General features: G+C 34.9%; 1 protein-coding gene and 1 pseudogene across 2 annotated transcripts; both read left to right on the top strand.

Annotated features, from left to right (window-relative positions):
- The first annotated feature begins 3390 nt into the window (after positions 1–3390).
- LOC143606937 (ABC transporter I family member 10-like) lies at positions 3391–7936 on the top strand (annotated as a pseudogene). The gene is made up of 6 exons (XR_013148843.1): positions 3391–3469; positions 3580–3759; positions 5917–6003; positions 7265–7390; positions 7471–7593; positions 7675–7936. The product of XR_013148843.1 is annotated as an ABC transporter I family member 10-like (transcript).
- A 2413-nt stretch (positions 7937–10349) lies between these two features.
- Positions 10350–21024, top strand: LOC143606934 (ferrochelatase-1, chloroplastic/mitochondrial-like). Its single transcript, XM_077082549.1, has 10 exons — positions 10350–10770; positions 10880–10983; positions 16720–17001; positions 17090–17233; positions 17318–17419; positions 18211–18314; positions 18405–18531; positions 18609–18761; positions 19585–19685; positions 20449–21024. The coding sequence occupies exons 1-10, from the start codon at positions 10350–10352 to the stop codon at positions 20759–20761; spliced, it is 1851 nt and encodes a 616-aa protein (XP_076938664.1). The 3' UTR covers positions 20762–21024.
- Positions 21025–21513: the final 489 nt, after the last annotated feature.

Raw genomic sequence — 21513 nt, 5'->3', positions numbered from 1 at the left:
CATTATCTGTACAAATCCCCTAAAATACACAGTATCAAATCTATTAACAAAATATGGGTTATCATATACCCTAATAACCAAATCGAATCATGTTAGGTGATGAAATTTAACATCATCATAAACATCTTATCAACCAAACTGGCGGCAACACACATAAGGTAATTGTCACCAAGGCTTCCAAAGCATAACCGATAGAAGATGCCTTACCAATGGATCGCGGCCACCAGACAACCTTCACAGACGGTTGCAATGCACGTGCCACAAAGACAAAGACAGGCACAATTACGAAACGCAATCACCGCCCAGCTGAGCACTGAAACACCCCCACCGAGGGTTCCAAATAAACTGGAACATCGTCGTATACCGTTGATTTAGGATGAAGTAGAGAAAAACCTCACCAAGGATGACGGTAGTGATCCGCCGCCTCTATCAAGAGTGAAAATAATACGTATAGAAGAAGCGGTGGAATATGTGAGAGTGGGTGAGATTAAGAAGTTGTACACGCGTCAAAATGCAAGCCACAAATCCATGAACAGTGATATTAGTGAGAACGCCGACTTTTGGTTTTTAATATATATAATAATAATATCTGGTATTGGTAAATTTGGTATTGAATCGGGTCAAAACCTAATCGAACTAGTATTCAACCAGGTCGTTTCTATCCTAAACCGTTCGAATCAAGCATTGCACACCCCCTACTCGCGATCATTAGTTATAGAGTAAAGTGTCATTTTTGTCCTTGTGGTTTGATAAATAATGCGAATTTGGTCCAAAAAGTTTATTTTTTTGCATATGGACCATCCCGTTTCCCAGTTTTTACCAAATACATCCAAATCACTAACCCTGTTAAATTCAATTGTTAAGTCAGGGATAAACATGTTTTTTCACTCTTTCTTTATTATAATACTTATTTCAATGAACTGCGATTTTTGTCCTTGCGGTTTGTTCAAATCTGCGTTTTAGTCCAATAGTTTCAAGTTTGCAATTTCTGTCATTGTAGTTTCATTTCACTTGCAATTAAATCCGAATTTATTAACCTCGTTAAGTCTGGTCGTGATGTGCGAAAATGTATCTAAGAAAACTACAACTCACAAATAAGCTTTAAATTAAAACGGAATATCCTAACTTAAGTTCACACAACCGGCAAATGTACCGATCGTATGTAGTAAACACTAAGGAAATCCGAGTATCAAACACTAAGACACGTGAGGTGGCTCAGATTACTAACCCTACTCAAGTCCTGCCTAAATAATATATTTGTTTAACTTATATATCTAAACTAACGTAACTAACTTAACTTAACTAACGATGAAACTTAACGAAACTAACTGGAAACTTAACGGGATTTAATGATAATAAGAAAACGAATCACCTAGGTAAGATGACTTAACGGATATAGGATGGCTCGGGTGCTAACAAGTTTTTGAAACCGGCGTCTAAAGATGAACTAAGATAGATGTAATCAAGGCAACTAGGTCCCAACGGTCAGTTTTACCAGAAAACCCTAACAATGTCTATTTAGCTTTTAATTTACGGTTGTTTATTTACGTACCCTAATGATTTATTACATGGTCCGTATCAAAATCACAATCCTCACTAAGGCTCGATCTAATTACAAACCTAGGAAGAGATGGGTAATTCAATATTAAGGATAAAATAACTCAACTTACAAACTAACCTAGTCGATAGCTAGAAAACCGCACGTGGTCTCGCAACGGGTAACTAAATCAACTAAAGCAGAGAGATAAGCTAACCCCTAAGGTTTTGGTCCAACTCAAAGAGGATGATCCTACTGACCTAAATGATTCAAGAAACATAAACCCTAATGGCACACGTCTACCACAATCAATCAACACAATCAATCAACACAACTAGCAATTAACGACTACACGAAACAAATTCATGCAATAATCAACTACTCGGGGCTCATGCAACCTAAAATACATCTAATGGAAGCAAGGTTCATGGAATAATATCACAAATTACGAACTTTACAATAACTAAACAATCAAACACGAAATCAGCACCCGAAAAGTGATAAATCAACCGTTAAACATCAAACCTAGGCGATTCAAACAAATTTAGCCAACCATGATGAATGAACAGTAGATAATAATGATAATTAAGCTCAAACTATTCATTACAAACTGATTGGAACTTGTTTCAAAGTCTAAAACTCAAAAACGAACTCACAAACGTTAAAACAAGCAAAACCGACACCCGGTTGATGAAACTCCGATCCGGAAGCTCCTTCTCCTTGGTATTTTGACTTTAGCAGATGTGATGGCTGGAAAGATGATTAAAAATCGTTCATAGGGTATAAACCCTTTATATATATGTTTAAACACCCCTATCCTAATATAAAATATGTTAAAACAAGCCCACAAAGCCCGCTAGAAGATAAAATAGTCGTTTTTATGATTTCTGGCTATTCTTGATAGCCTTGGGATATGTTGGAATCCACCACATGCTGCTTGAATGGTATGACCTGGTCACGTAGCTCGGCCATGCCATTTTCTGACGTTTTTCGACTTCCAGCTCGTTTATCTTCGTACGCGCGTACCGGCTTCATCCGAGCTCCGTTATAACTGATTCTTTCTCCATTTAACTCGTTTTCTCGCTCTCTTCAACATGGGACCTATCACATACACAAACATGTAAATGCACGCAAGAACTATTGATATTCGTTAACGTTTAAGCACAAAATAACATAAAAACTATTAGGAAAACACGTGGGTTTTACACCACATCAGGTCGTTAACCCATCTTCGTGCCTCTCACGTGACTATCAGTTTTGTTATTTTTCTCCCCAAATAAAACTCAGTCCTCATTAGCAAGCCCCCTCACGTGAAGGGCTGAGCGTATTTGGGGAAAAAGGAAAAAAAGAGAATGACCAAAACTGTCCCTCACGTAATGGCACACTGATGGGTTTAACGACCAGCTTAACGAGTTTAGTGAATTCGGGTTTAATTGCAAGTGAAATGAAACCAGAGGAAAGAAAATTGCAAACTTGAAACTATTGGACTAAAACCGCAGATTTGGACAAACCACATGGACGAAAACCGCAATTCACTGAAATAAGTATTATAATAAAGAAAGAGTGAAAGACACGTCTACTCCTGACTTAACGATTAAATTTAACGGAGTTAGTGATTTGGATGTAATTGGCAAAAAATGGGAAACGTGGATGCAAAAAATAAACTTTTTGAACTAAATTCGCATTATTTGCCAAACCACAAGAACGAAAATGACACTTTACTCTTAATTATAAAACTAAACCTTAACGTTTTTAGCTTAGTAGAAAGTTTATATAAGAAATGAAACTCAAAGGACCAAATTATAAAATGATTATATCCTATTGAAAAGAGCAAATATGGTTCATTATGTTGTTGATGTAAAACGATAATAATATGAACCTGGGTGCTCCATTTTACACCTCCACGCCTATCCACTCCAACCTAACGACCCGGTAATTTTAATCTCACTGCGGCATTTCGTCGACCACCTTATCTTCACCTCTTGTTTTCACCAAGTATTCGATTAATGCCAACTGGGTTTCATGGCATGTTTTGATTGCAGGAATTATAATGCTGTTGGTGCTGACAATTTTGCAATTGAGAGTAATACTGTAGGCTACTCGATTAAGAATGAAAGGGGAAAATTGGTTCCAATTATAAAGGATTGTTCGTTGAAGATACCGTCTGGCCAGTTTTGGATGCTGCTTGGACCTAATGGCTGTGGAAATCAACTCTTTTGAAGGTATCAGACCAACCATAATTTCTAGATAGACAAACCCTAATTTTGACCCATAGGGATGGATTACTTAAAAATATTCGCGGGTTTGGGATTTGGTGATAGACTTGTTTACCCGGCCCAATTACTCTATAACATTTACCCGTTTACCCTATTATACATCCGACATGATTTTCTTCTTTTATCTTAATTTATTTTAAGTATATACTAGCCAAAACGCAACTGGTGTTAGTACATTTGTAACTTCGCAACGGTACGTGCGTAACCCGACGATGGTATGCATTTAACGTGGCATTGGACGTCTAATCGGTGTCAGGAAGCGCACCACATAATGCCTATACGCGAGCAACCCGGTATGCATAAACAACGTCATCCACATAACTAATGCTTGAACACGCGTAACCAGTGGCGACAAGCAAGAAGCAACAATGAAATGTACACTAATTTCAAATTAACTACTTTTTAACCCAATCCATTTTGACAGACATATTCCGACCCGAAGACGTTTTAACCCGAAGCCTGTTTTAACATGAACCCTATCGATCTAAACCCATCCCTACATGAACTAAATTAACCCTTTTTGTATTAACCTGTTCCAACACTATTAGCCAAACTTGCTCGACCTGTTGCCTGTAATAACTGATAATCACGTAACATGTTAGTTTTTTAAAAACTAATAAACTATAGCAATATCATACTCAAATTAAAGAGAATAAAATGCTCGTTTTTATTGTGTAATTTTTTAGAAAAAATATTAACGTGTGAAAAAGTTACGGCCATTAAAAAGTCATGGGTGGTTGGTTTATAATTAGGGGGGAAATTTGTAACTATTTAATATATTAACAAAACTTGTTAGAAGTTAAAGGACCATTATTGTATATTATTTTTGAATAAGCAAAGACTATTTTACCCCTACATTCTTAAAATTCTATGCATTGTTACTTTTACAATATGCAACAAAAGTGGTACCTCTTAAAATTTAAGAGGTCCCTAACTCCTATATTATATATAGTATAGATATAGATATAAATATAGATATAGATATAGAATAGATATAGATATAGATAAACAAAACATTTAAAATCTATCTTGCCCCCTACATTATCTCAAGCCACCAGATTGTTTTATTTGTAAACGGTGGATTCTCATGCATTTGACCCGAATTCACGGGTATGGTTCTTACCAAACTCAGATAACCCTTAAACGGGCTATAACATCTCATTAAATTAAAAATTAATCTCACTAAATATTTGATATGAAAATTCTATAAAATAGGGATATACAATTATTAATATCCAATTTTTAAAAAAATATATTATTTATAATTAAAAATAAATTTGATAGTAAAAAAAATAAGCGGTTCATGGGTCTCACCAAACCCGGATAGCCTTTAAACCGAGTTATAAAATCTCATTTATTTGTGAAATCCTTTTATCATCAAACCCTAACTATATAAAAATATATTATTTATAATTAAGAAACAGTTTTATTGTAAAAAAAAATATAAGCGGGTCATGGGTTTCACCAAACCTAAATAGCTTTTAAACCGGGTTATAACATCTCATTTATTTGTGAAACCCTTTCATTGTGAAACCCTAAGTATATTATTAACTTTCTTACAATAAATAAAATTAAAATAAAAAAAATATATAATATGTAGCCGGTTATATAGCTAGTTACTACCAAGTGCCAACCCAGTTTATTTTAAGTATATACGGTATTTAGTCTACCTGGTTTATTTTGAGTATATATACATCACATAATGCACTCGGTTTGTTTTAAATATATGCGATATATAATTTACCCAATAATATCCCTGAAATCCGTGGGTAATTACCCGATAGATACCTGACGGGTTTTGGGCCGGGTATGGGACAAGCTTTTATAGTTGGTACGGGTCCGGTTGGGATGACCTAAACCCGACCCATTGCCAGCCCTAGTAATGCGTGAGGCGCGTTTTTTAATCCAAATTTTGATGGTTATCACTTATCAGTGATGTAATGGCTGATTTGACAAAATTAGGGATTTATGTTTGGGAACAATTGGGATTATTGTTTATTTCAGATGCATGTTTTGAAATGTGATTATTGATGTGATATGTTGTAAGTATATTGGGTTCTCTTACGTGTTGTTTGAGTTGTTTATGTGGTAATTTGTGTGCAGATATTGGCGGGTCTGTTAAGCCCGACAGACGGTTTCGTGCATGTGAGGAAACCTAGAAGTTATGTCTTCCAGAACCCAGATCACCAAGTTAGTTTTTTTAATCCTGTTATTCACAGATGAAGTTTCTATATGAGTGTCATTTGAAAGTAATGGGGGGGGGGGGGGGGGGGGGGTTTACCAAGGGTGTGCATGAGTCGGTTATGGGTTCAAACTTAACCAAATGATTTTGGTTCGGTTTTGGTTTTACCATTTGGGCAGGAAAATGTTGGGCTGAAAAGAAAATAGGATTTTTACAATGATTTCGGTTCGGTTATGGTTTTATTATTTGGGCTTGAAATTTTAGAGCCAAAAAAGAATGACACAAAATAATGACTCTGGGCTGAAACTTTGGGTCTATCTTTTTTTTTTCTGGGTTGATTAATGATTAATTAATTAATTACAAGACGTTTGGACCTATTTTTGGGTTACACCATCTGTTAATTTCTTATAAATTATTTGACATCGGTTTTTTTTGTTATTTCAGTTTTCACAATGATTTCGGTTCGGTTTTACCATTTGAGCTTGAAATTTTTGGGCCTAAAAAACAAGAGGCACAAAATAATGAATTTGGCCTGAAACTAGGTGCATAAATATTTTTTTATTTATTAATTTAATGACCATTACACATTTTGATCTAAAATTTTGGGCTACACCATTTATTAATTTCTTATAAATTGTTTAACATCTGCTTTCTTGGTTAGTTCGGTTCGGATTTTGGTTCTAGCAAAACTGAAACTGAACCGAAAATTCGGTTTAAAAAAAAACCATAAAACCAAACCGTCAGTTTCTTATCGTGATCGGTTATTTTGGTTCCATTATTTTGGCTATTTTGGTTACGGTTCAGTTATATCGTTTTCGTGCACCCCTACTCTTCACGTATATGGTGTGTGGCCGTGTGAGGCAGATGCATTCATGGGAAATTTTGTCAATAGTATATCATCATCATCATCATCATCATCGTACTCAGTATATCCCACCAATAGCAATGCTATGGTAGGGTTTGAGGATGGTAAGATGTAGACAGCCTTACCTCTATCCCATAGGGATAGAGAGGCTGCTTCCGGTGAGACCCCCGGCTCGATAGTAGTTTTGAATCAAGCCTTGGACATAAGACACATAACATTCAATCATCGGGACACCGGCTGATTGGTGCATGTGCCCTTGTCTTTCGGCTATCAACGCCACCACATGATGCCTGATTAACCTTCCGCCACTTTTAACGATAGTATAGATTAACAAAATTAGGGACATTACTGAATTGTATTTATGTATGTGGACCATATTCATGATTTTAAGGTTCATAAATTAGGTTGTTATGCCTACCGTAGAAGCTGATGTGGCATTTGGTCTTGGACGGTTTAACCTGACGGATGATGAAACAAAGCTGAGAGTCGCAAAAGCATTAACCGCCGTGGGCATGTATGATTATCTTCAGGTATGATATTAAGTTTTAACACGTCTTTTCTTTCATAAAGAATAATAACTGTCTAATGTTTGAGTTGTTAATGTTGTTAGAGACCGGTACAAACTCTTAGCGGAGGTCAGAAACAAAGGGTTGCAATTGCTGGTGCATTGGTTGAACAATGTAAAGTGTTGTTGCTAGATGAACTCACAACGTTCTTGGATGAAACCGACCAGGTATCAACTATTATTAATATTACCATAATATATTACTATTATTGTTATTGTTACTGTTACTGTTACTGCTATTGTTTTCAGATCGGGGTGATTAAAGCTGTGAAGAACACGTTGAGTGGTTCTGAAGACGTGACCGCATTATGGGTAACGCATCGTTTAGAAGAACTGGAGTATGCAGATGGTGCTGTATATATGGAAGATGGAAGGGTGGTGATGCATGGGGAGCCATCCGTCATAATGGATTCAATCGAAGCGAGGAGAGCCTCATATACGGACAATATCAACTCGTGAAAACCCTGTGCTTGTTTTACTCGGATGTAACATAGCATTAATAAGTTCTATTCGGCTACGATTATCTATAGTTATATTTTCTTTTGTTTTTTAATTAACCCATTATTCGGTTTAGTTTCGGCTTCAATTATCTTCTTTTATATTTTAATTGATTGACCCTTTAATTCTTCAGTCGATAATCCTATAAATACTTATGAGTTGGAAGTTGGAAACAAGAGAAGGCATTTAGACATTTAGTCGCATGGTCATCAGTCATCACGTTTGAAAATACCCGTGCTTGAATTCTTTGTTACATGTTAAACTAGTTGGAATCAGTTTCAAACCCTAGACATCTAAGGGGTGAAATGCAGGGACTAATACCTTCTGTGTGTTTTTTTGAATGACCAACAAAATACAAATAATATATAAAAACAACGATTACAAAAAGACGGACCTAGCAAGATGCTAGACCAAAGCCCAAGAAACAAAGATACACCAAACAAACCGCTAAGTTATACTTTAAATCTATACCAATCCTCACACGACATCGCTATAATCCTAGATCTATTCTTCACCCATAGGTAGCTAAGCGCTTTGATTTCACCCACCACACTTGCCACGGACACCGCTACACCATTAAAAACCAAATTATTTCTTGCATTACATAGACACCATTAATAACTTCTGTGTTAAGCAAATTAGTTAAACGCAATGTTTTCATAACCGGACCGGACACCGAACCGGTTCACCGGTCGGACAAATTTGGTAAAAAAAGGACGGATCAAGCTTAAAAATGATTTTTTCAAAAAAAAAAAATTTTTCTTAGAAAACCGGTTCAACCAGTCCGACCGGCCGGTTCTCTGTCAGCCGAGCGAACTATGTGAACCGGACCGGTCGGTGGACCGAATCCCGGTCGGACCGGTTCAACTGGCCGGTCCGGTTTCAACAACACATTGTTAAACGTGTACAGAGAATACTTTCTTTCCATACAAAGTTTCAAATCACCTTTAGAAGGTCGTACGAACCAAGTCAAATAAAAAACCCTATATTTGCACTAAGAAACCCAAAATATTTTGATGAGTCTACTCAATCTGCCGATAAAAAGAATTTTTTGGACTTCCATCGAAAAACCCTATATTCTATGGACATATTTTGATAAGTCCCGTGATGGATATAAAGATGTTATGTGCACCATGACTATGCATCATGCAAGATAGCATCGTGGGTCTGTTATCTTTATATGATTTCCTTTGTTTATGCTTATTATTAGTTATTTTGCTTAAGTTTAGTAGTAGTCAGGGTTGTCTCCGAGAATTTAAATACCTCGGTTGAACTGAAATAAAAATGTCCATAGACCCTAACGAGTAACGAAAAATATAAGTTTTTTTAAACGACATTAACTAGCGTTATGACAATAAAAATAGCAAAAATATAGTAATAAAATCAAACACAATAATAGCTAACCTCTAACGGATGATTCATGAAACGTCGGGCCGGCTAGTAGGGGGCTGGTTTTGTTTGTAAAAACCTATTTCTACAAACAAACTTAAAAGATGCAACTGTAAGTCAAGAGATGGATCAATCTGTGTAGATGAAGCATCAAGTTACAAGCTACTTAATTACTTGATATGAGCTCACCGCTCTAATTTTGTCAGCTTCTATTCTTCCATCCTCTCCCAATTCCAACGTTACTGATTCTGCTTATTTACTTACATTTTGACGTTTTATGTTACTTACCCCTTTCCCCATTATTGTTGACTTTATTTGATTTAGGCCATTACCTAATTAGGGCTTTTCTATTGTTTGATTCTTGTGCTCTCTTGAAATTGATATTCACTCAATCTTCGGAAGGTTTTGTGAGTATAACATGTAATATCACACCATTGATAAGCACATTTGCAAATAGAAACACACCTGCTAAGGATGCCTTCAGACTATAATTAGTAATAGAGATACAGCTAATTAATTCGTTTAGGCAAGTCCAGGGTTTTGGAATAATTAAGGTCATATGAAAAGTGGCTGCCTTTTAATATTTAAGGGTTATAAGATTTCTGGCGGGTATAGAACCGCACCTGTTTTGCTATCAAATACGGAACCAGAACCCGGACACGTTTCCTATTTCAGTTTCGTTTAATCCAGTTCTGTTAAACGGGTTTGATGGGTCGGGTACACGGGTTTGGCGGGTACATCCCGTGAGATGCTGGTGTGTGAAGTTTTGAACTTTTGTTTGGTGGTTAGAGTACGGTGACTTTTAGATTTATCAAATAAAATTTGAAATCTTGTGTATAATCAGCAAATACGTTCACATAAGTTTTACTTTTTTAAATTAATCTAAGTTATTGAATAAAATGATTTCTGAGGTCTTAATTTCTTATCATTTAAACATATACTTTGGGCGATCTTCAGCCCGTTTGACCTGTCTTTTAGCTAACCTTTACATTTACATGTTTGACTTATCACGTATTTGCAGAATTGCGGTACAGAAAATGCCCAAAAAGAGTTCATCCAAGACAACCAAACCCGGGCTGCAAAACCCTAATGTAGCTACTTGGGACATGTCAAACAAGACCTCAGCCAAACCATCAAAACCCGTGTTACAAAAACCAACCTTAAAAAAAGAGAAACCATCTTCCACACCAACGCGGTACGGACAGGAAATTGATGAAATCTTTTGTAAGAAAAGAAATAAGCCTGAGCAGAATTCGACCAGCAAGTTGACCAAAAAACCAAGGAAAGATTTGAAAGATGATGAATCGGTGACCCGGAAGAAAAGGAAGAGTAAATCTGGAGGGTCTAATGTGGATATGTTCGAAAATAAAGAAACGGTTACACCGAGGCGGAAAACTGGAGATGGGTTAACGATATACACGGAAGAGGAGTTGGGGTTCGGTAAGGCGGATACGGGAGGTACCCGGTTATGTCCTTTTGATTGTGAATGTTGTTTCTGATCTTATATTATGATGGTTAAATGTTTTATGTTAAAGTTAGTTATGACTTGTTTGATTCAATTGAATAGGCAATTATGGAATTTTTGTTTCATGGCTCTTGTTTGTGTTTAGAGTTGAATGGTATTGGTGGAAAAGCCTGGGCCCACACCTACTAGTTGCATTAGAAGATAAAGTATACACAAAGTTAGTTTAATAATTAATACCTTCAATAATAATTTAGAACCAACTTAATAATATAAATTGAAGTATCACATTTTCCAAATGTGCAAGTGCAACCACTTCACAGCAGCAACTCAACCACCTTACCAGCCCCTTTTATCTACTGCTGATTTCCTATTCTTATCATTCTCTCTCACATAAACTCATACTCCATTGTGGTTACGGTGCAAACAAACCGAGCCTGAGCTTAACTATTCTCGAGCTTGGGTTATGAGCCATTTTTATATACTTTGTAAAAAAACTTAAACGAGCCTAAACTCGTAAGGTTCGGCAAGCCCAAACGGGGTAAAACTTGAATATACACTAGGCTTGTAAGGTTTTGCAAGCCCAAACGAGCTTCACATGCAAAGCTCAAGTTCTTGCTTGATAATTAAACAATCATTCAGTACAATGACTAATAACTGAAAGTTGAAATGCTAAATTTGTAATAAGTGACAGATATAGAAAACAATATCTTGTAATTAATGAAAAATATGGACGAAAGACACAAGTTGGTATGCATCTAAAGAACGAAAAGGTGAAATGTACCCTTATAATTTAATAAAAACAAATGATAATAAGGCTTTTAGGCATTATGATTGTTAAATAACCTACGGTCATACATACAAAACACTGACATATTATTCACACATCACGAGTCATAAAATATTTTCGTCATATAATATATGCCAAATAATCAGATTTTTTTACCAAAATGGGGAAGTGGAGAAAAGTTTTACCAATATGGGTGATTTGAAAGCTATTTAACAAAATAGGTTTTCCTTTATAAATTTATCTTTTTTCACTTCCATTCTTATTGAATAATTAATTTCTATTAAAAATTTCTATATAAAAAACCATATATAAATGAGTTTGGAAAGTGTTATAAAACATGGGTTAAAATAAAATTAAACGTTTATTTTTTTGTTTTTCATTTCGATTAAGAAATATTCTTGTAAAATGTTTCATATATTCATATTTTATTTATTTATTTCTTATCAAATGAGTTTTTTTTTCATATTGTTGAAAAAATGTTCTTGTAAACTGTTTCTTATATTCATATATATATATATATATTTATTTATTATCAAATGAGTCTTAAAAAAAATAAGTTTGGAGTTGTTTAATGGTCTAGACAGATGTTTCAATTTTTTATGTTTTATTTTTTGCTTTTGAAATTTCATTTTCATCTTTTTCTATAAATAACATACGTAAAAAATAACTTACATCTCCATTTAAATTTTGTTGAATGAAAAAATGTATTCAAACCAGAACATTTTTTGTATCATAAGCTACACGAGTGTCAGTAATCTATCTGTACGATGACAAATCGAACCAAACCGATTCCGAGTAAACATCATTACCAATATCGATATTATGTTCAAATTAGTTATTAAAGACTCCTATATAAAATAACTTAAAGAAAACCATAAAAATAACAATAATAAAGAAATTAAAAGCAAACAAAATAAAAAAATAGTTTTTCTTTTAAATCGATTTAAATACAACAAAACGTAAATGTTGGAAAATTCCAGAAATATTTTTTTAATAGTTTAGTTTTAAACGAAATAGAAAAAAAGATGTATTTTATTTAAATCATTTTTTTATCTATGATTTTTATATATAAGTTTTTAATAGAAATTAATTTATTTAATAAGAATGAGTGGAAGAAAAGATAAATTTATTAAGGAAAAACTTATTCAATCGGCCAGGTCGTTATTTGATTGGCCTATTGAAATTAGGGCTATTAAAGAGTGAATGACGACGAACATAAAGGTATAATTAGTTACCTATAAAGATGATTGGAAGAGGGTTAATTTGATCCCAGCAGTGGCAGCGGAAGGGGCTCAAGAACACGCATCAAAACATCAATGGTAATATAATTCATTATAGGGTAACTGTAGGCGATATATGTGAGGTTCTTTCTGAAAGTTTAATTGAATTATTATGAACAATATAAAGTATATTGATTAACAGGTTACGTCGGTTCGTTCAAACGAGTAATACGAATCAATAACTGATCTCATTCCATGTTTATGGTGTCGGTGGGCTTGTTATGGTATGCATAAGGATATACAAGATTCAATTTCTAAGTTTAGGACGAGAATTATAGTTCAAGCTAGTGATTTGGGTATCCGGGTTCGCTAATCGGGTCGCAGGTTTGGGTCAGATCCAAGTTAATAAATCTGGATAATAGGATTTAATATAATAAAATATAGTAATTGCATTTTAATCGAAAGGGAAAAGCCATGTAGGATTATGACACTGCCAACTCACCAGCCACATCAGCAAAAATTTAACCCCGTTAAGTTTTTTTAACGATGGTTTATAAAACAAAAAACATTGAAAATGTGAGACTGCCAGCGGGAAATACCAGAGATGGGATTATTATTGGCCAATCCATTAAAAATGAGATTATTGAAATCCAATTTTCCTTAAATAAATGCATTCACAATGTGAGTTTTACATGTCCATGATAGACACAAATCTAATATACAAAAGTCTGCTTTGAATTTATTTAGTGTAATGTAATGCATAATTTTATTTTATCAATTTTTATTTATACATGTAAGATTTATAAATTTTTATATTGTTTAACTTGTATGATAGACAGGTACCTAATCTAGTAATTTAATAAAACAAATGATAATAAGGCTTTTAGGCTAAGTTATTAAATAACCTAGAATCATACGTATAACCCTAAATACTATTCACACATTACAGATAATTTATACGAGTTACATAATATTTTTGTCATATGAGATGATAAAGTTGGCGGTGTCAGCACTTAAATATCACAGGAGAAACGTCTCTAATTCCTTTAAGTGGAGTCGGTTGCATTTGGTTAAAAAAATTAACAAATTATTTATAAAAAAAAAAAAAAAATGAAGCAACGAACATGGGTTGGACGCGTCTACCTGCCAACTTTGACATTGTAAAGTCAAATTGAAAACAAACCGATTAATCGAGCGATTAACTTTGAGCCACGACACGATAAATCACCATTGATTTGATTCATTCTCTTTCTATTTAACAAACAACTACAACTACAACTACAACTACAACTATAATACTTTTCATTTCATGACTCTTTCTTCTTCTTCTTCTTCTTTCTATATTTAACCAACCACCCTCGCAAAAACCCTAATTGAAGGCTATTATTAACACGTTTAAAAATCCAATCTCAACGTTATGGAGGCGGCAATGAGCTCTCATGCTCTCACCGGTATCTCAAAACCCAAACACGATCTTTCTCTGTAAGCTTTCTCATTGATCGCAAATTTGTGTTTTGTTGAATAATATAATATAATCGTGTGAATTTATTGATGTTCCATGATCAATTCGATATGTGATGTGCTATTACAGTTAAACGAATTGGTTGACTCTTGGATTTGGTTAGGGTTTCTTTTTTAACATTTTAGGGCACCTATGTATAAATTTAAACTGTAGGTGATCGATCGCATCCCAGAATCGTTAAAAATTGCGAAAAGAATTTAAAAGACTTCTTTCTTTCTTTATTTATTTATTTTTATTATCTGCCTCATGATGGATCGCAAGCAAATTAATGCATCAGTGAACAAATTTTGCGCATTTTGTTTATGATCTCATTTGTTAGTGTTTTGAAGAGGTAGGTCCCAGCATGGCCGGTTGAACCCGCAAGACTCACCTTGAAGTGGGACGTCTGTGCAAAGACCAACTGGTTCCGCAGGACCCACCATGCTCAGAGAGATGAAGACCTTACGCGCAGTACGCCAGCTGTTCCCGCAGGAAAAGCCTCCCAATGGTGAAGTACCCCGCCTGTTCCCGCAGCTGCGGATACAAGCCATCAGGGAAGGCTACCCGCACTAATAGCAAGGCTACACGCACAAGGCACTAACTCTCAATAATTCAGTAATGTCACCTGAAGAAGGAATGAGCAAGGCGGGAATACTCCCGCCCAAATGAGCCAGTCCGTACGCTTCTGGAGGATCTTTTGTACTATACCTGCCAAGGTATGGACAAAATAGACAAGATCTGACCAAAGCAGCCCATGAACCAATCACAGGGTGACAGCTCACTGACAACAGTACGACGAGAAGCACGCTCTAGTACAAAATGTCACTATCAGCCGCTGCCTACTCACCAACCCTTGTCGTGGCACGTACATAGCCTGCAGTTGGTGGAAAAGGAATAGTACACAGCCGGCCATGTCACTATTAGCCGCTGCCTACCCACCAACCACCAGCATGGCACGTGCGTAGCCCACAGTTGGTAGAAAAGGAATATTATACAGCTGGCTGTACCTGCTTGGAAACCTACCTTCGGCTATAAATACTCCAACACCTTGGAACGGTATCATATACTATCTTATACCATCATATATCATCTGATATTATCTAGCTATTTCTCTTAATATACACTTATATTCAGAGCAATCTAGTCTGATTCTCACGCCGGAGGGTGGTCACAAGGAGGTACCCCCCCTTCTCAGTGACGAGCTCACGGTGTCTGTTTTGCAGGTCATCAGAAGAATAACCATCTTTGCCGGACCTAACCCTCGTGGGAAACATCTACTTAACCCTAGGATTATCCGTAATCTGCAGAGGTCACTTAGTGTTTCTTCATGTTTGATGCTACAACACAAAACCGTTTAGTAATCTGACTAGCTTAGTTTCATACCTGTTCTATATGACTGACTGACTATATGCAGCTAGTTAGTTTGCTCAAAAACTCCATCTAAGAGAGGTTTTTATTTAATATTATTTGTTTTTGATGATTTTAAACCACTAGTTGTAATTCTATAGATATCTAAGTGTTTCCTTTCTTGTACCTGCTTCATATACTAAATAGTTCTTGCAAGTTGGGCTGAACAGCTGATGAAATATAGGTTCATACAGTTATGTGGATTCAAACCTGTATTACGTGTCAGCAGTTTTGATAACTTGTATGAGCCTTTTAGCATATGGAGCTGCATGAAGAAAGGAAACACATTGCTATATATACAGTTACAACTAATAGGTTCTACTCTTAAAACACAAATATTGCTAAAAAAAGCATCTCTTAGAGTGCGGAAACCGAAGAAACTATCTGGATATAGTTTGACTTGTTAGTTTGTAAACACTAAAGTATAATATATTCTCATCATCTTTGTTTCTGGACGGATTTGTTCAATCGATACTTGGTTTTAAAATGTGCGCATCACAATATCACATGATGCGGTGATGTATCGCATCGCTTCAGTGATGCACAGTTGATGTGTGCATCACGTTATGAGGTAGATGCGTGATGTCGTTTGATGCAGTGCCTAACGCAGTTAACTGGTAATCGAACAAGCTAGATCGCCGATTGCAATGTGTTTTGAGTTTTTCAAATCTGATTGAAACAAATTTGACTATCAATTGAGCAATGGGTTTTGAGCATTCGAACAAATTACACCATCAATTGAAAAAATCTGACCACAGATGATGAGAATATCTTACATTCTAGTGTTTACAGATTAAAAGTTAACAAGTTAAAGTATCATCTATAAATAACTTTTAGATATTTCAAACAACAAACCTTGCATACGCGATGTATACTTGACTTATTTGTGTTATGCTATTATTCCTATAGTTTTTCCAAATAAGCATCTTTAAGAAACCATAAAGCCTCTAGGGTTGCATTGTTGATAGGTTAAAAGTTCATACTTGAAATTTTTTATCATGGTTATTTTCTTACAATTAATCTTTAAGTTCCAACTTGCAGCCATACTGGTCAACTACCACATCAATCGTCTTTGACCTCTGGTACAACTGGAAGAACCTTCCAGAACTTGCAATTGGATACTGTTCAAAACAGAAGTCAAGCTGGAAAAACCTTATGCTCTGCAGAAGCGTGTATTCATCCTTTAACTGCTATTGAATCTCATTCACATGTTGATGAAGATAAAGTTGGAGTACTTCTTTTGAATCTTGGAGGCCCAGATACACTTAATGATGTTCAACCCTTTCTGTATAATTTATTTGCAGACCCTGTATGTTACTCAATCCCATTTCAATATCAGTTTTTATGCCAACTTAATTTCAATACTTCTGTTTCATTATTAATGTTTATTGATACAGGACATCATTCGTCTCCCAAGGTTGTTTAGGTTTCTACAACGACCCTTGGCGCGACTCATTTCTACACTTAGGGCACCCAAAAGTAAAGAAGGGTATGCTTCAATTGGAGGTGGTTCACCTCTGAGAAAGATAACAGATGAACAGGTAATACATGTTATAAATTTATCAGAAAATTTGTAATATGTTAATATTAACATTGATTACTTTTAACATTGTTGTTTGTTGCAGGCTGATGCTCTTAAATTGGCACTTGAAGCAAAGAAAGTGGCTGCTAATGTCTATGTGGCCATGCGTTACTGGCACCCGTTTACTGAGGAAGCTGTTCAGCAGGCAAGTATTAACTATTAAGTGTTAAACAAAGTAACAAACAACTTAATTCTCCCAAAATTTATAAGGCAGGCCCAATGGGGAGACTAAAGTCGTTCCTGCTTGAGTTTACATGATTAAAACTAGGTGTGTAAACGAACCGAATGAACACAAATGGGGGATGTCAGTGTCCATCCGACTCCGTTCATCTTCAACTGAGCAACGATTGAACATGAAAAATTCAACGAACATGGTTTTCTTGTTCATCTTTGTTCCTTAAGATAATGAGCATGTTCGTGTTCGTTTATGTCCGTCCGTTATTGGTATAGACGAACGGTTCATGAACGTAAATGGACATAAATGATCATAAACAAACGAACATAACGGTACATGGATGAACGGACATAAACTAACATACAAAATTTAGCGAATCCCAATTAAAAGTGCACGTGAACGTCTATCTGTTGGGCTTACAAGTTAATAAATTAAACCAAATTGTATTGAGTGATATATTATAATTGTTAAAGACTAGACTAAATTATAATGGTCTAAAAAATTTAAATGAATATAAACAAACCTACATGAACAAATCTTGAACAAACTTAAATGAACAAACATAAACGAACATCAATCAAAGTTCTTAAACATAAATGAAAGAACATGACATCTTTACGTTGTTCGTCTAACTAAATAAACAGCAAGTTCTGTTCATGCTCGTTGGTTTATTAAACAACCAAACTTCATGCCGAAGATATGATTTGTTTGCTGGCTTATTTAAAATACTAATAGTGATGCTTATTTCTTAATCATGACAGATTAAGCGGGACAATATCAAGAAGCTCGTTGTGCTTCCTCTTTATCCTCAGTATTCAATTTCTACAACTGGTTCAAGTGTCCGTGTTCTTCAAAACCTATTTAGGTAAAACAAAATCAGAATTTCATAATTTGGTGTTATTTAATTGTTTTATTCTTTCATTTAGCAAAAAGTAATCTGAGTTAACATCTTCAGAGATGATAATACTTTGTCAAGACTTCCTGTTGCTATTATTCAATCATGGTATCAACGTGGCGGTTATGTGAAATCAATGGCTAATTTAATTCAGAAAGAATTGCAAACTTTTGGTTCGCCTGAAGAGGTTAGTTCATTTTCTGTTTATTTGGAATTTGAAATCTGAATGTAGTTTTAAAATTGTTTTTTGGACTAAATTTGTAGGTGATGATATTCTTTAGCGCACATGGGGTTCCGGTTAGTTATGTTAGAGACGCTGGTGATCCATATAAGGATCAAATGGAAGACTGCATTTACTTAATCATGCAAGAACTTAAAGCTAGAGGAATTAACAATGACCACAAACTCGCTTATCAGGTTATCTATTTAACTTCTTATTTTTCTGTTAGTCGTTTATCTGTTTCTATGTTTATATCTTGCTCCGTAGTCAATAATTTACTAAACGGGAAGTGTAAAGATTTATATCAATGCGACACGTATATGATGGTTTGTTTATTATTATGGGGCAATTGCATGCATTCCCCTTTTAAACTTCATTAATTTACATATTTACCCAACCCAAAACCAAAATTGCATATATCCACTCCCTTAATGAAAAAAGTATCAAATTTACTCACTTTGAATTATTTTGTAGACAATACATTATAGGTTTATATCTTCAAAACCTATTAGTATAAAATTTCTTAAATCATATTTACTCATTTTAACTAATATTTTTTATACGGAATTTCTCAAATTTTTATATTTACCCATTTTAACTATTGTTCTTTTTTTTTGGTTCCTTCTGAAATTTTCATATTTACCCACTTTTGTCTTTCTTTTGTCTATGTATGTACTCTACTCTTCTTTATTACGAGAATTTGGAGTAACAGACTAACAGTCATAAAAAATACGTGTGACAATCATAAAAATGGAATCAGTTGGTTATTTTTTATAGGGGGTTTTAAGTGTTGAAAGGGTATTTTTCTCATTATGCGATATTTCAATATGGGATGGGATATATGCAATTTAGGTTTGGGTTGGGTAATTATTCGATTAGTGAAGTTTACAAGGGGGTGTACGCAATTGTAGTTCTGTGTTGAATAAATATGTAGTTAGTGAAGTTTACAATGGGATGTATGCAATGCTCTCATTATTTATGATGTCTCATTTTCGTCTTCTTTATTTCTTTTTATATCAGAGTCGAGTGGGGCCTGTTCAGTGGTTAAAACCTTACACAGATGAAGTACTTGTTGAGCTTGGCAAAAGTGGTGTTAAGAGTCTCCTTGCGGTTCCTGTTAGGTTATGTTTTAAACTTAAGCCTTTAATTTTTTATCATTTTATTTAAAGATATGTTGTTAGTGTTATTGTTGAAGTGACCAAAAATTTTGCTAGAAGTTAAAATTTTGGAATAAAAAGTGACTCGCCCAACCTGACCCAACCCTTACCGTAAATTTATCTAGGCCTGTAAACGAACCGAATGTTTAGTGAACCGTTCAGTGGGAGGTTTGTTTATGTTCGTTTCTTCAATAAACGAACACAAACAAAAATGTTTGTTCATTTAGTTAAACAAACCAACATGAAAACTTGTCTCGTTCGTTCATTTATGTTCATGAATGTTTGTTTACGTTTGTTCGTTTAAATGTGTTCATATTCGTTCGATTATGCTCGTTCGTTTACATTTGGTTAAGTTCGTTCGTTTACATTTGGTTAAGTTCGTTCGTTTACATTTGTTAATATATATTTTAGGCCCATTACAATTTAGTCTAAAAGTTTCAATAGCTATTCAGGCCCAACACATTGTTGTTCACATTTACTTTTAATCGGTTTTAGCTTAGTGATGTTTGTTCGTTTACGTTTCTGAACTCTTTGTTTATATTATTAACGAACAAACGTTTGTACGATTAACAAGAAAACTCTGTTCGATTAAGTGTTCATAGTAGATCCTTTGTACGATTAAAGTTACGAACGAACACAGAGCATGTTTACTGGTTAATTACCTTTTTGGCCCGTTGCATGTTACCAAACCCGCTCATTTTTGGTGTTTGGTTTTGTGAATGTGCAGTTTTGTGAGTGAACATATAGAGACACTTGAAGAAATAGATATGGAATACAAAGAGCTGGCTCTTGAATCCGGGGTTGAAAATTGGGGGCGGGTCCCAGCTCTTGGTTGCACCTCTACGTTTATAACTGATTTAGCTGATGCGGTTATTGAAGCCTTGCCTTCTGCTGAAGCAATGACAACTTGTACAACCGTAAGTGGGTCCACTAGCGTCAACCAAAATACAGTTGGGTATGCTATCAAGATGATCTTAGGTTCTTTCTTAGCGTTTATAGTATTGCTAGTGTTCCCCGCGTTTAAGAGTCAAAACGTCTAAGAGACTTCCACCGGGTAAAAAACTGACGTTGCTTTTGAAGATAAAGGGTCAAATAAAGAGATGGTTAGAATATACGATAACGGAAATTTTGTTACTTTTACAGATTGAATATGATCGTTTTGTTTTTCTTGTGAAAACTGAGACCCGGGATGGAGTTGTTTTATCACTTTGGATCGCTTGATACTAATGTGAAAAGTATAATCACAGATGATTTCTAAATTGTTATAGAAGTTTAATACTGGTTTTACCTATAACATGCTTGTTTACTACGAGTTATATCTTAGCCTTGGCTCGTTTAAACTCGGCTTCATTCGAGTTGATAAACGTTGATAATTTATATAAACACTTTGAGCTATGCTATATAGTAACATTATATTATATAAATTACTTTAACAATAAAAAATAAAAATAATAATCTAGATTCAATAACAAATATCAGCTAGAATGATTGAATCCATGCAAACCTGGTGTTGATGGATTCTGTTCTGTCATAAAAGTCCGTTCGGTTTGGTTTTTCGAGTTTGAGTACATGCAAAACTGGTACATTATCGAGAAATCGGTTTTAATAAAACAACACAGAAGTACAGAACCAAATAGTCGTTACAAGAATTAATCCTGTATTATGTATACATAACGTACACTAAGTACAGAATATCAGCGTGCATGATCCTTGGGTGATGATTTGTATGATTTACTCAAGTCTTCATACACTAATCTTTAATGTGGTCGGTGAACCAACATTTAAAAGATGC

Source organism: Bidens hawaiensis, unplaced genomic scaffold (genome assembly GCF_021521415.1).
Source record: "Bidens hawaiensis isolate Kalapana, Puna unplaced genomic scaffold, B.hawaiensis_p1.1 tig00078441_1, whole genome shotgun sequence".
In the NCBI taxonomy this organism is placed as follows: Eukaryota; Viridiplantae; Streptophyta; class Magnoliopsida; order Asterales; family Asteraceae; genus Bidens; species Bidens hawaiensis.
Note: the sequence above shows the minus strand (reverse complement) of the source record. Positions and strands in the feature narration are given on the sequence as shown.

Bases quoted from the DNA above. Each gene is read 5' to 3' on its own strand.
- LOC143606934 (XM_077082549.1), top strand. From the start codon at position 10,350: ATGCCCAAAAAGAGTTCATCCAAGACAACCAAACCCGGGCTGCAAAAC. The intron at 10,771-10,879 runs GTACCCGGTTAT...TCAATTGAATAG, and splicing joins CGGTAAGGCGGATACGGGAG to GCAATTATGGAATTTTTGTT. The intron at 18,762-19,584 runs GTTATCTATTTA...TTTTTATATCAG, and splicing joins ACCACAAACTCGCTTATCAG to AGTCGAGTGGGGCCTGTTCA.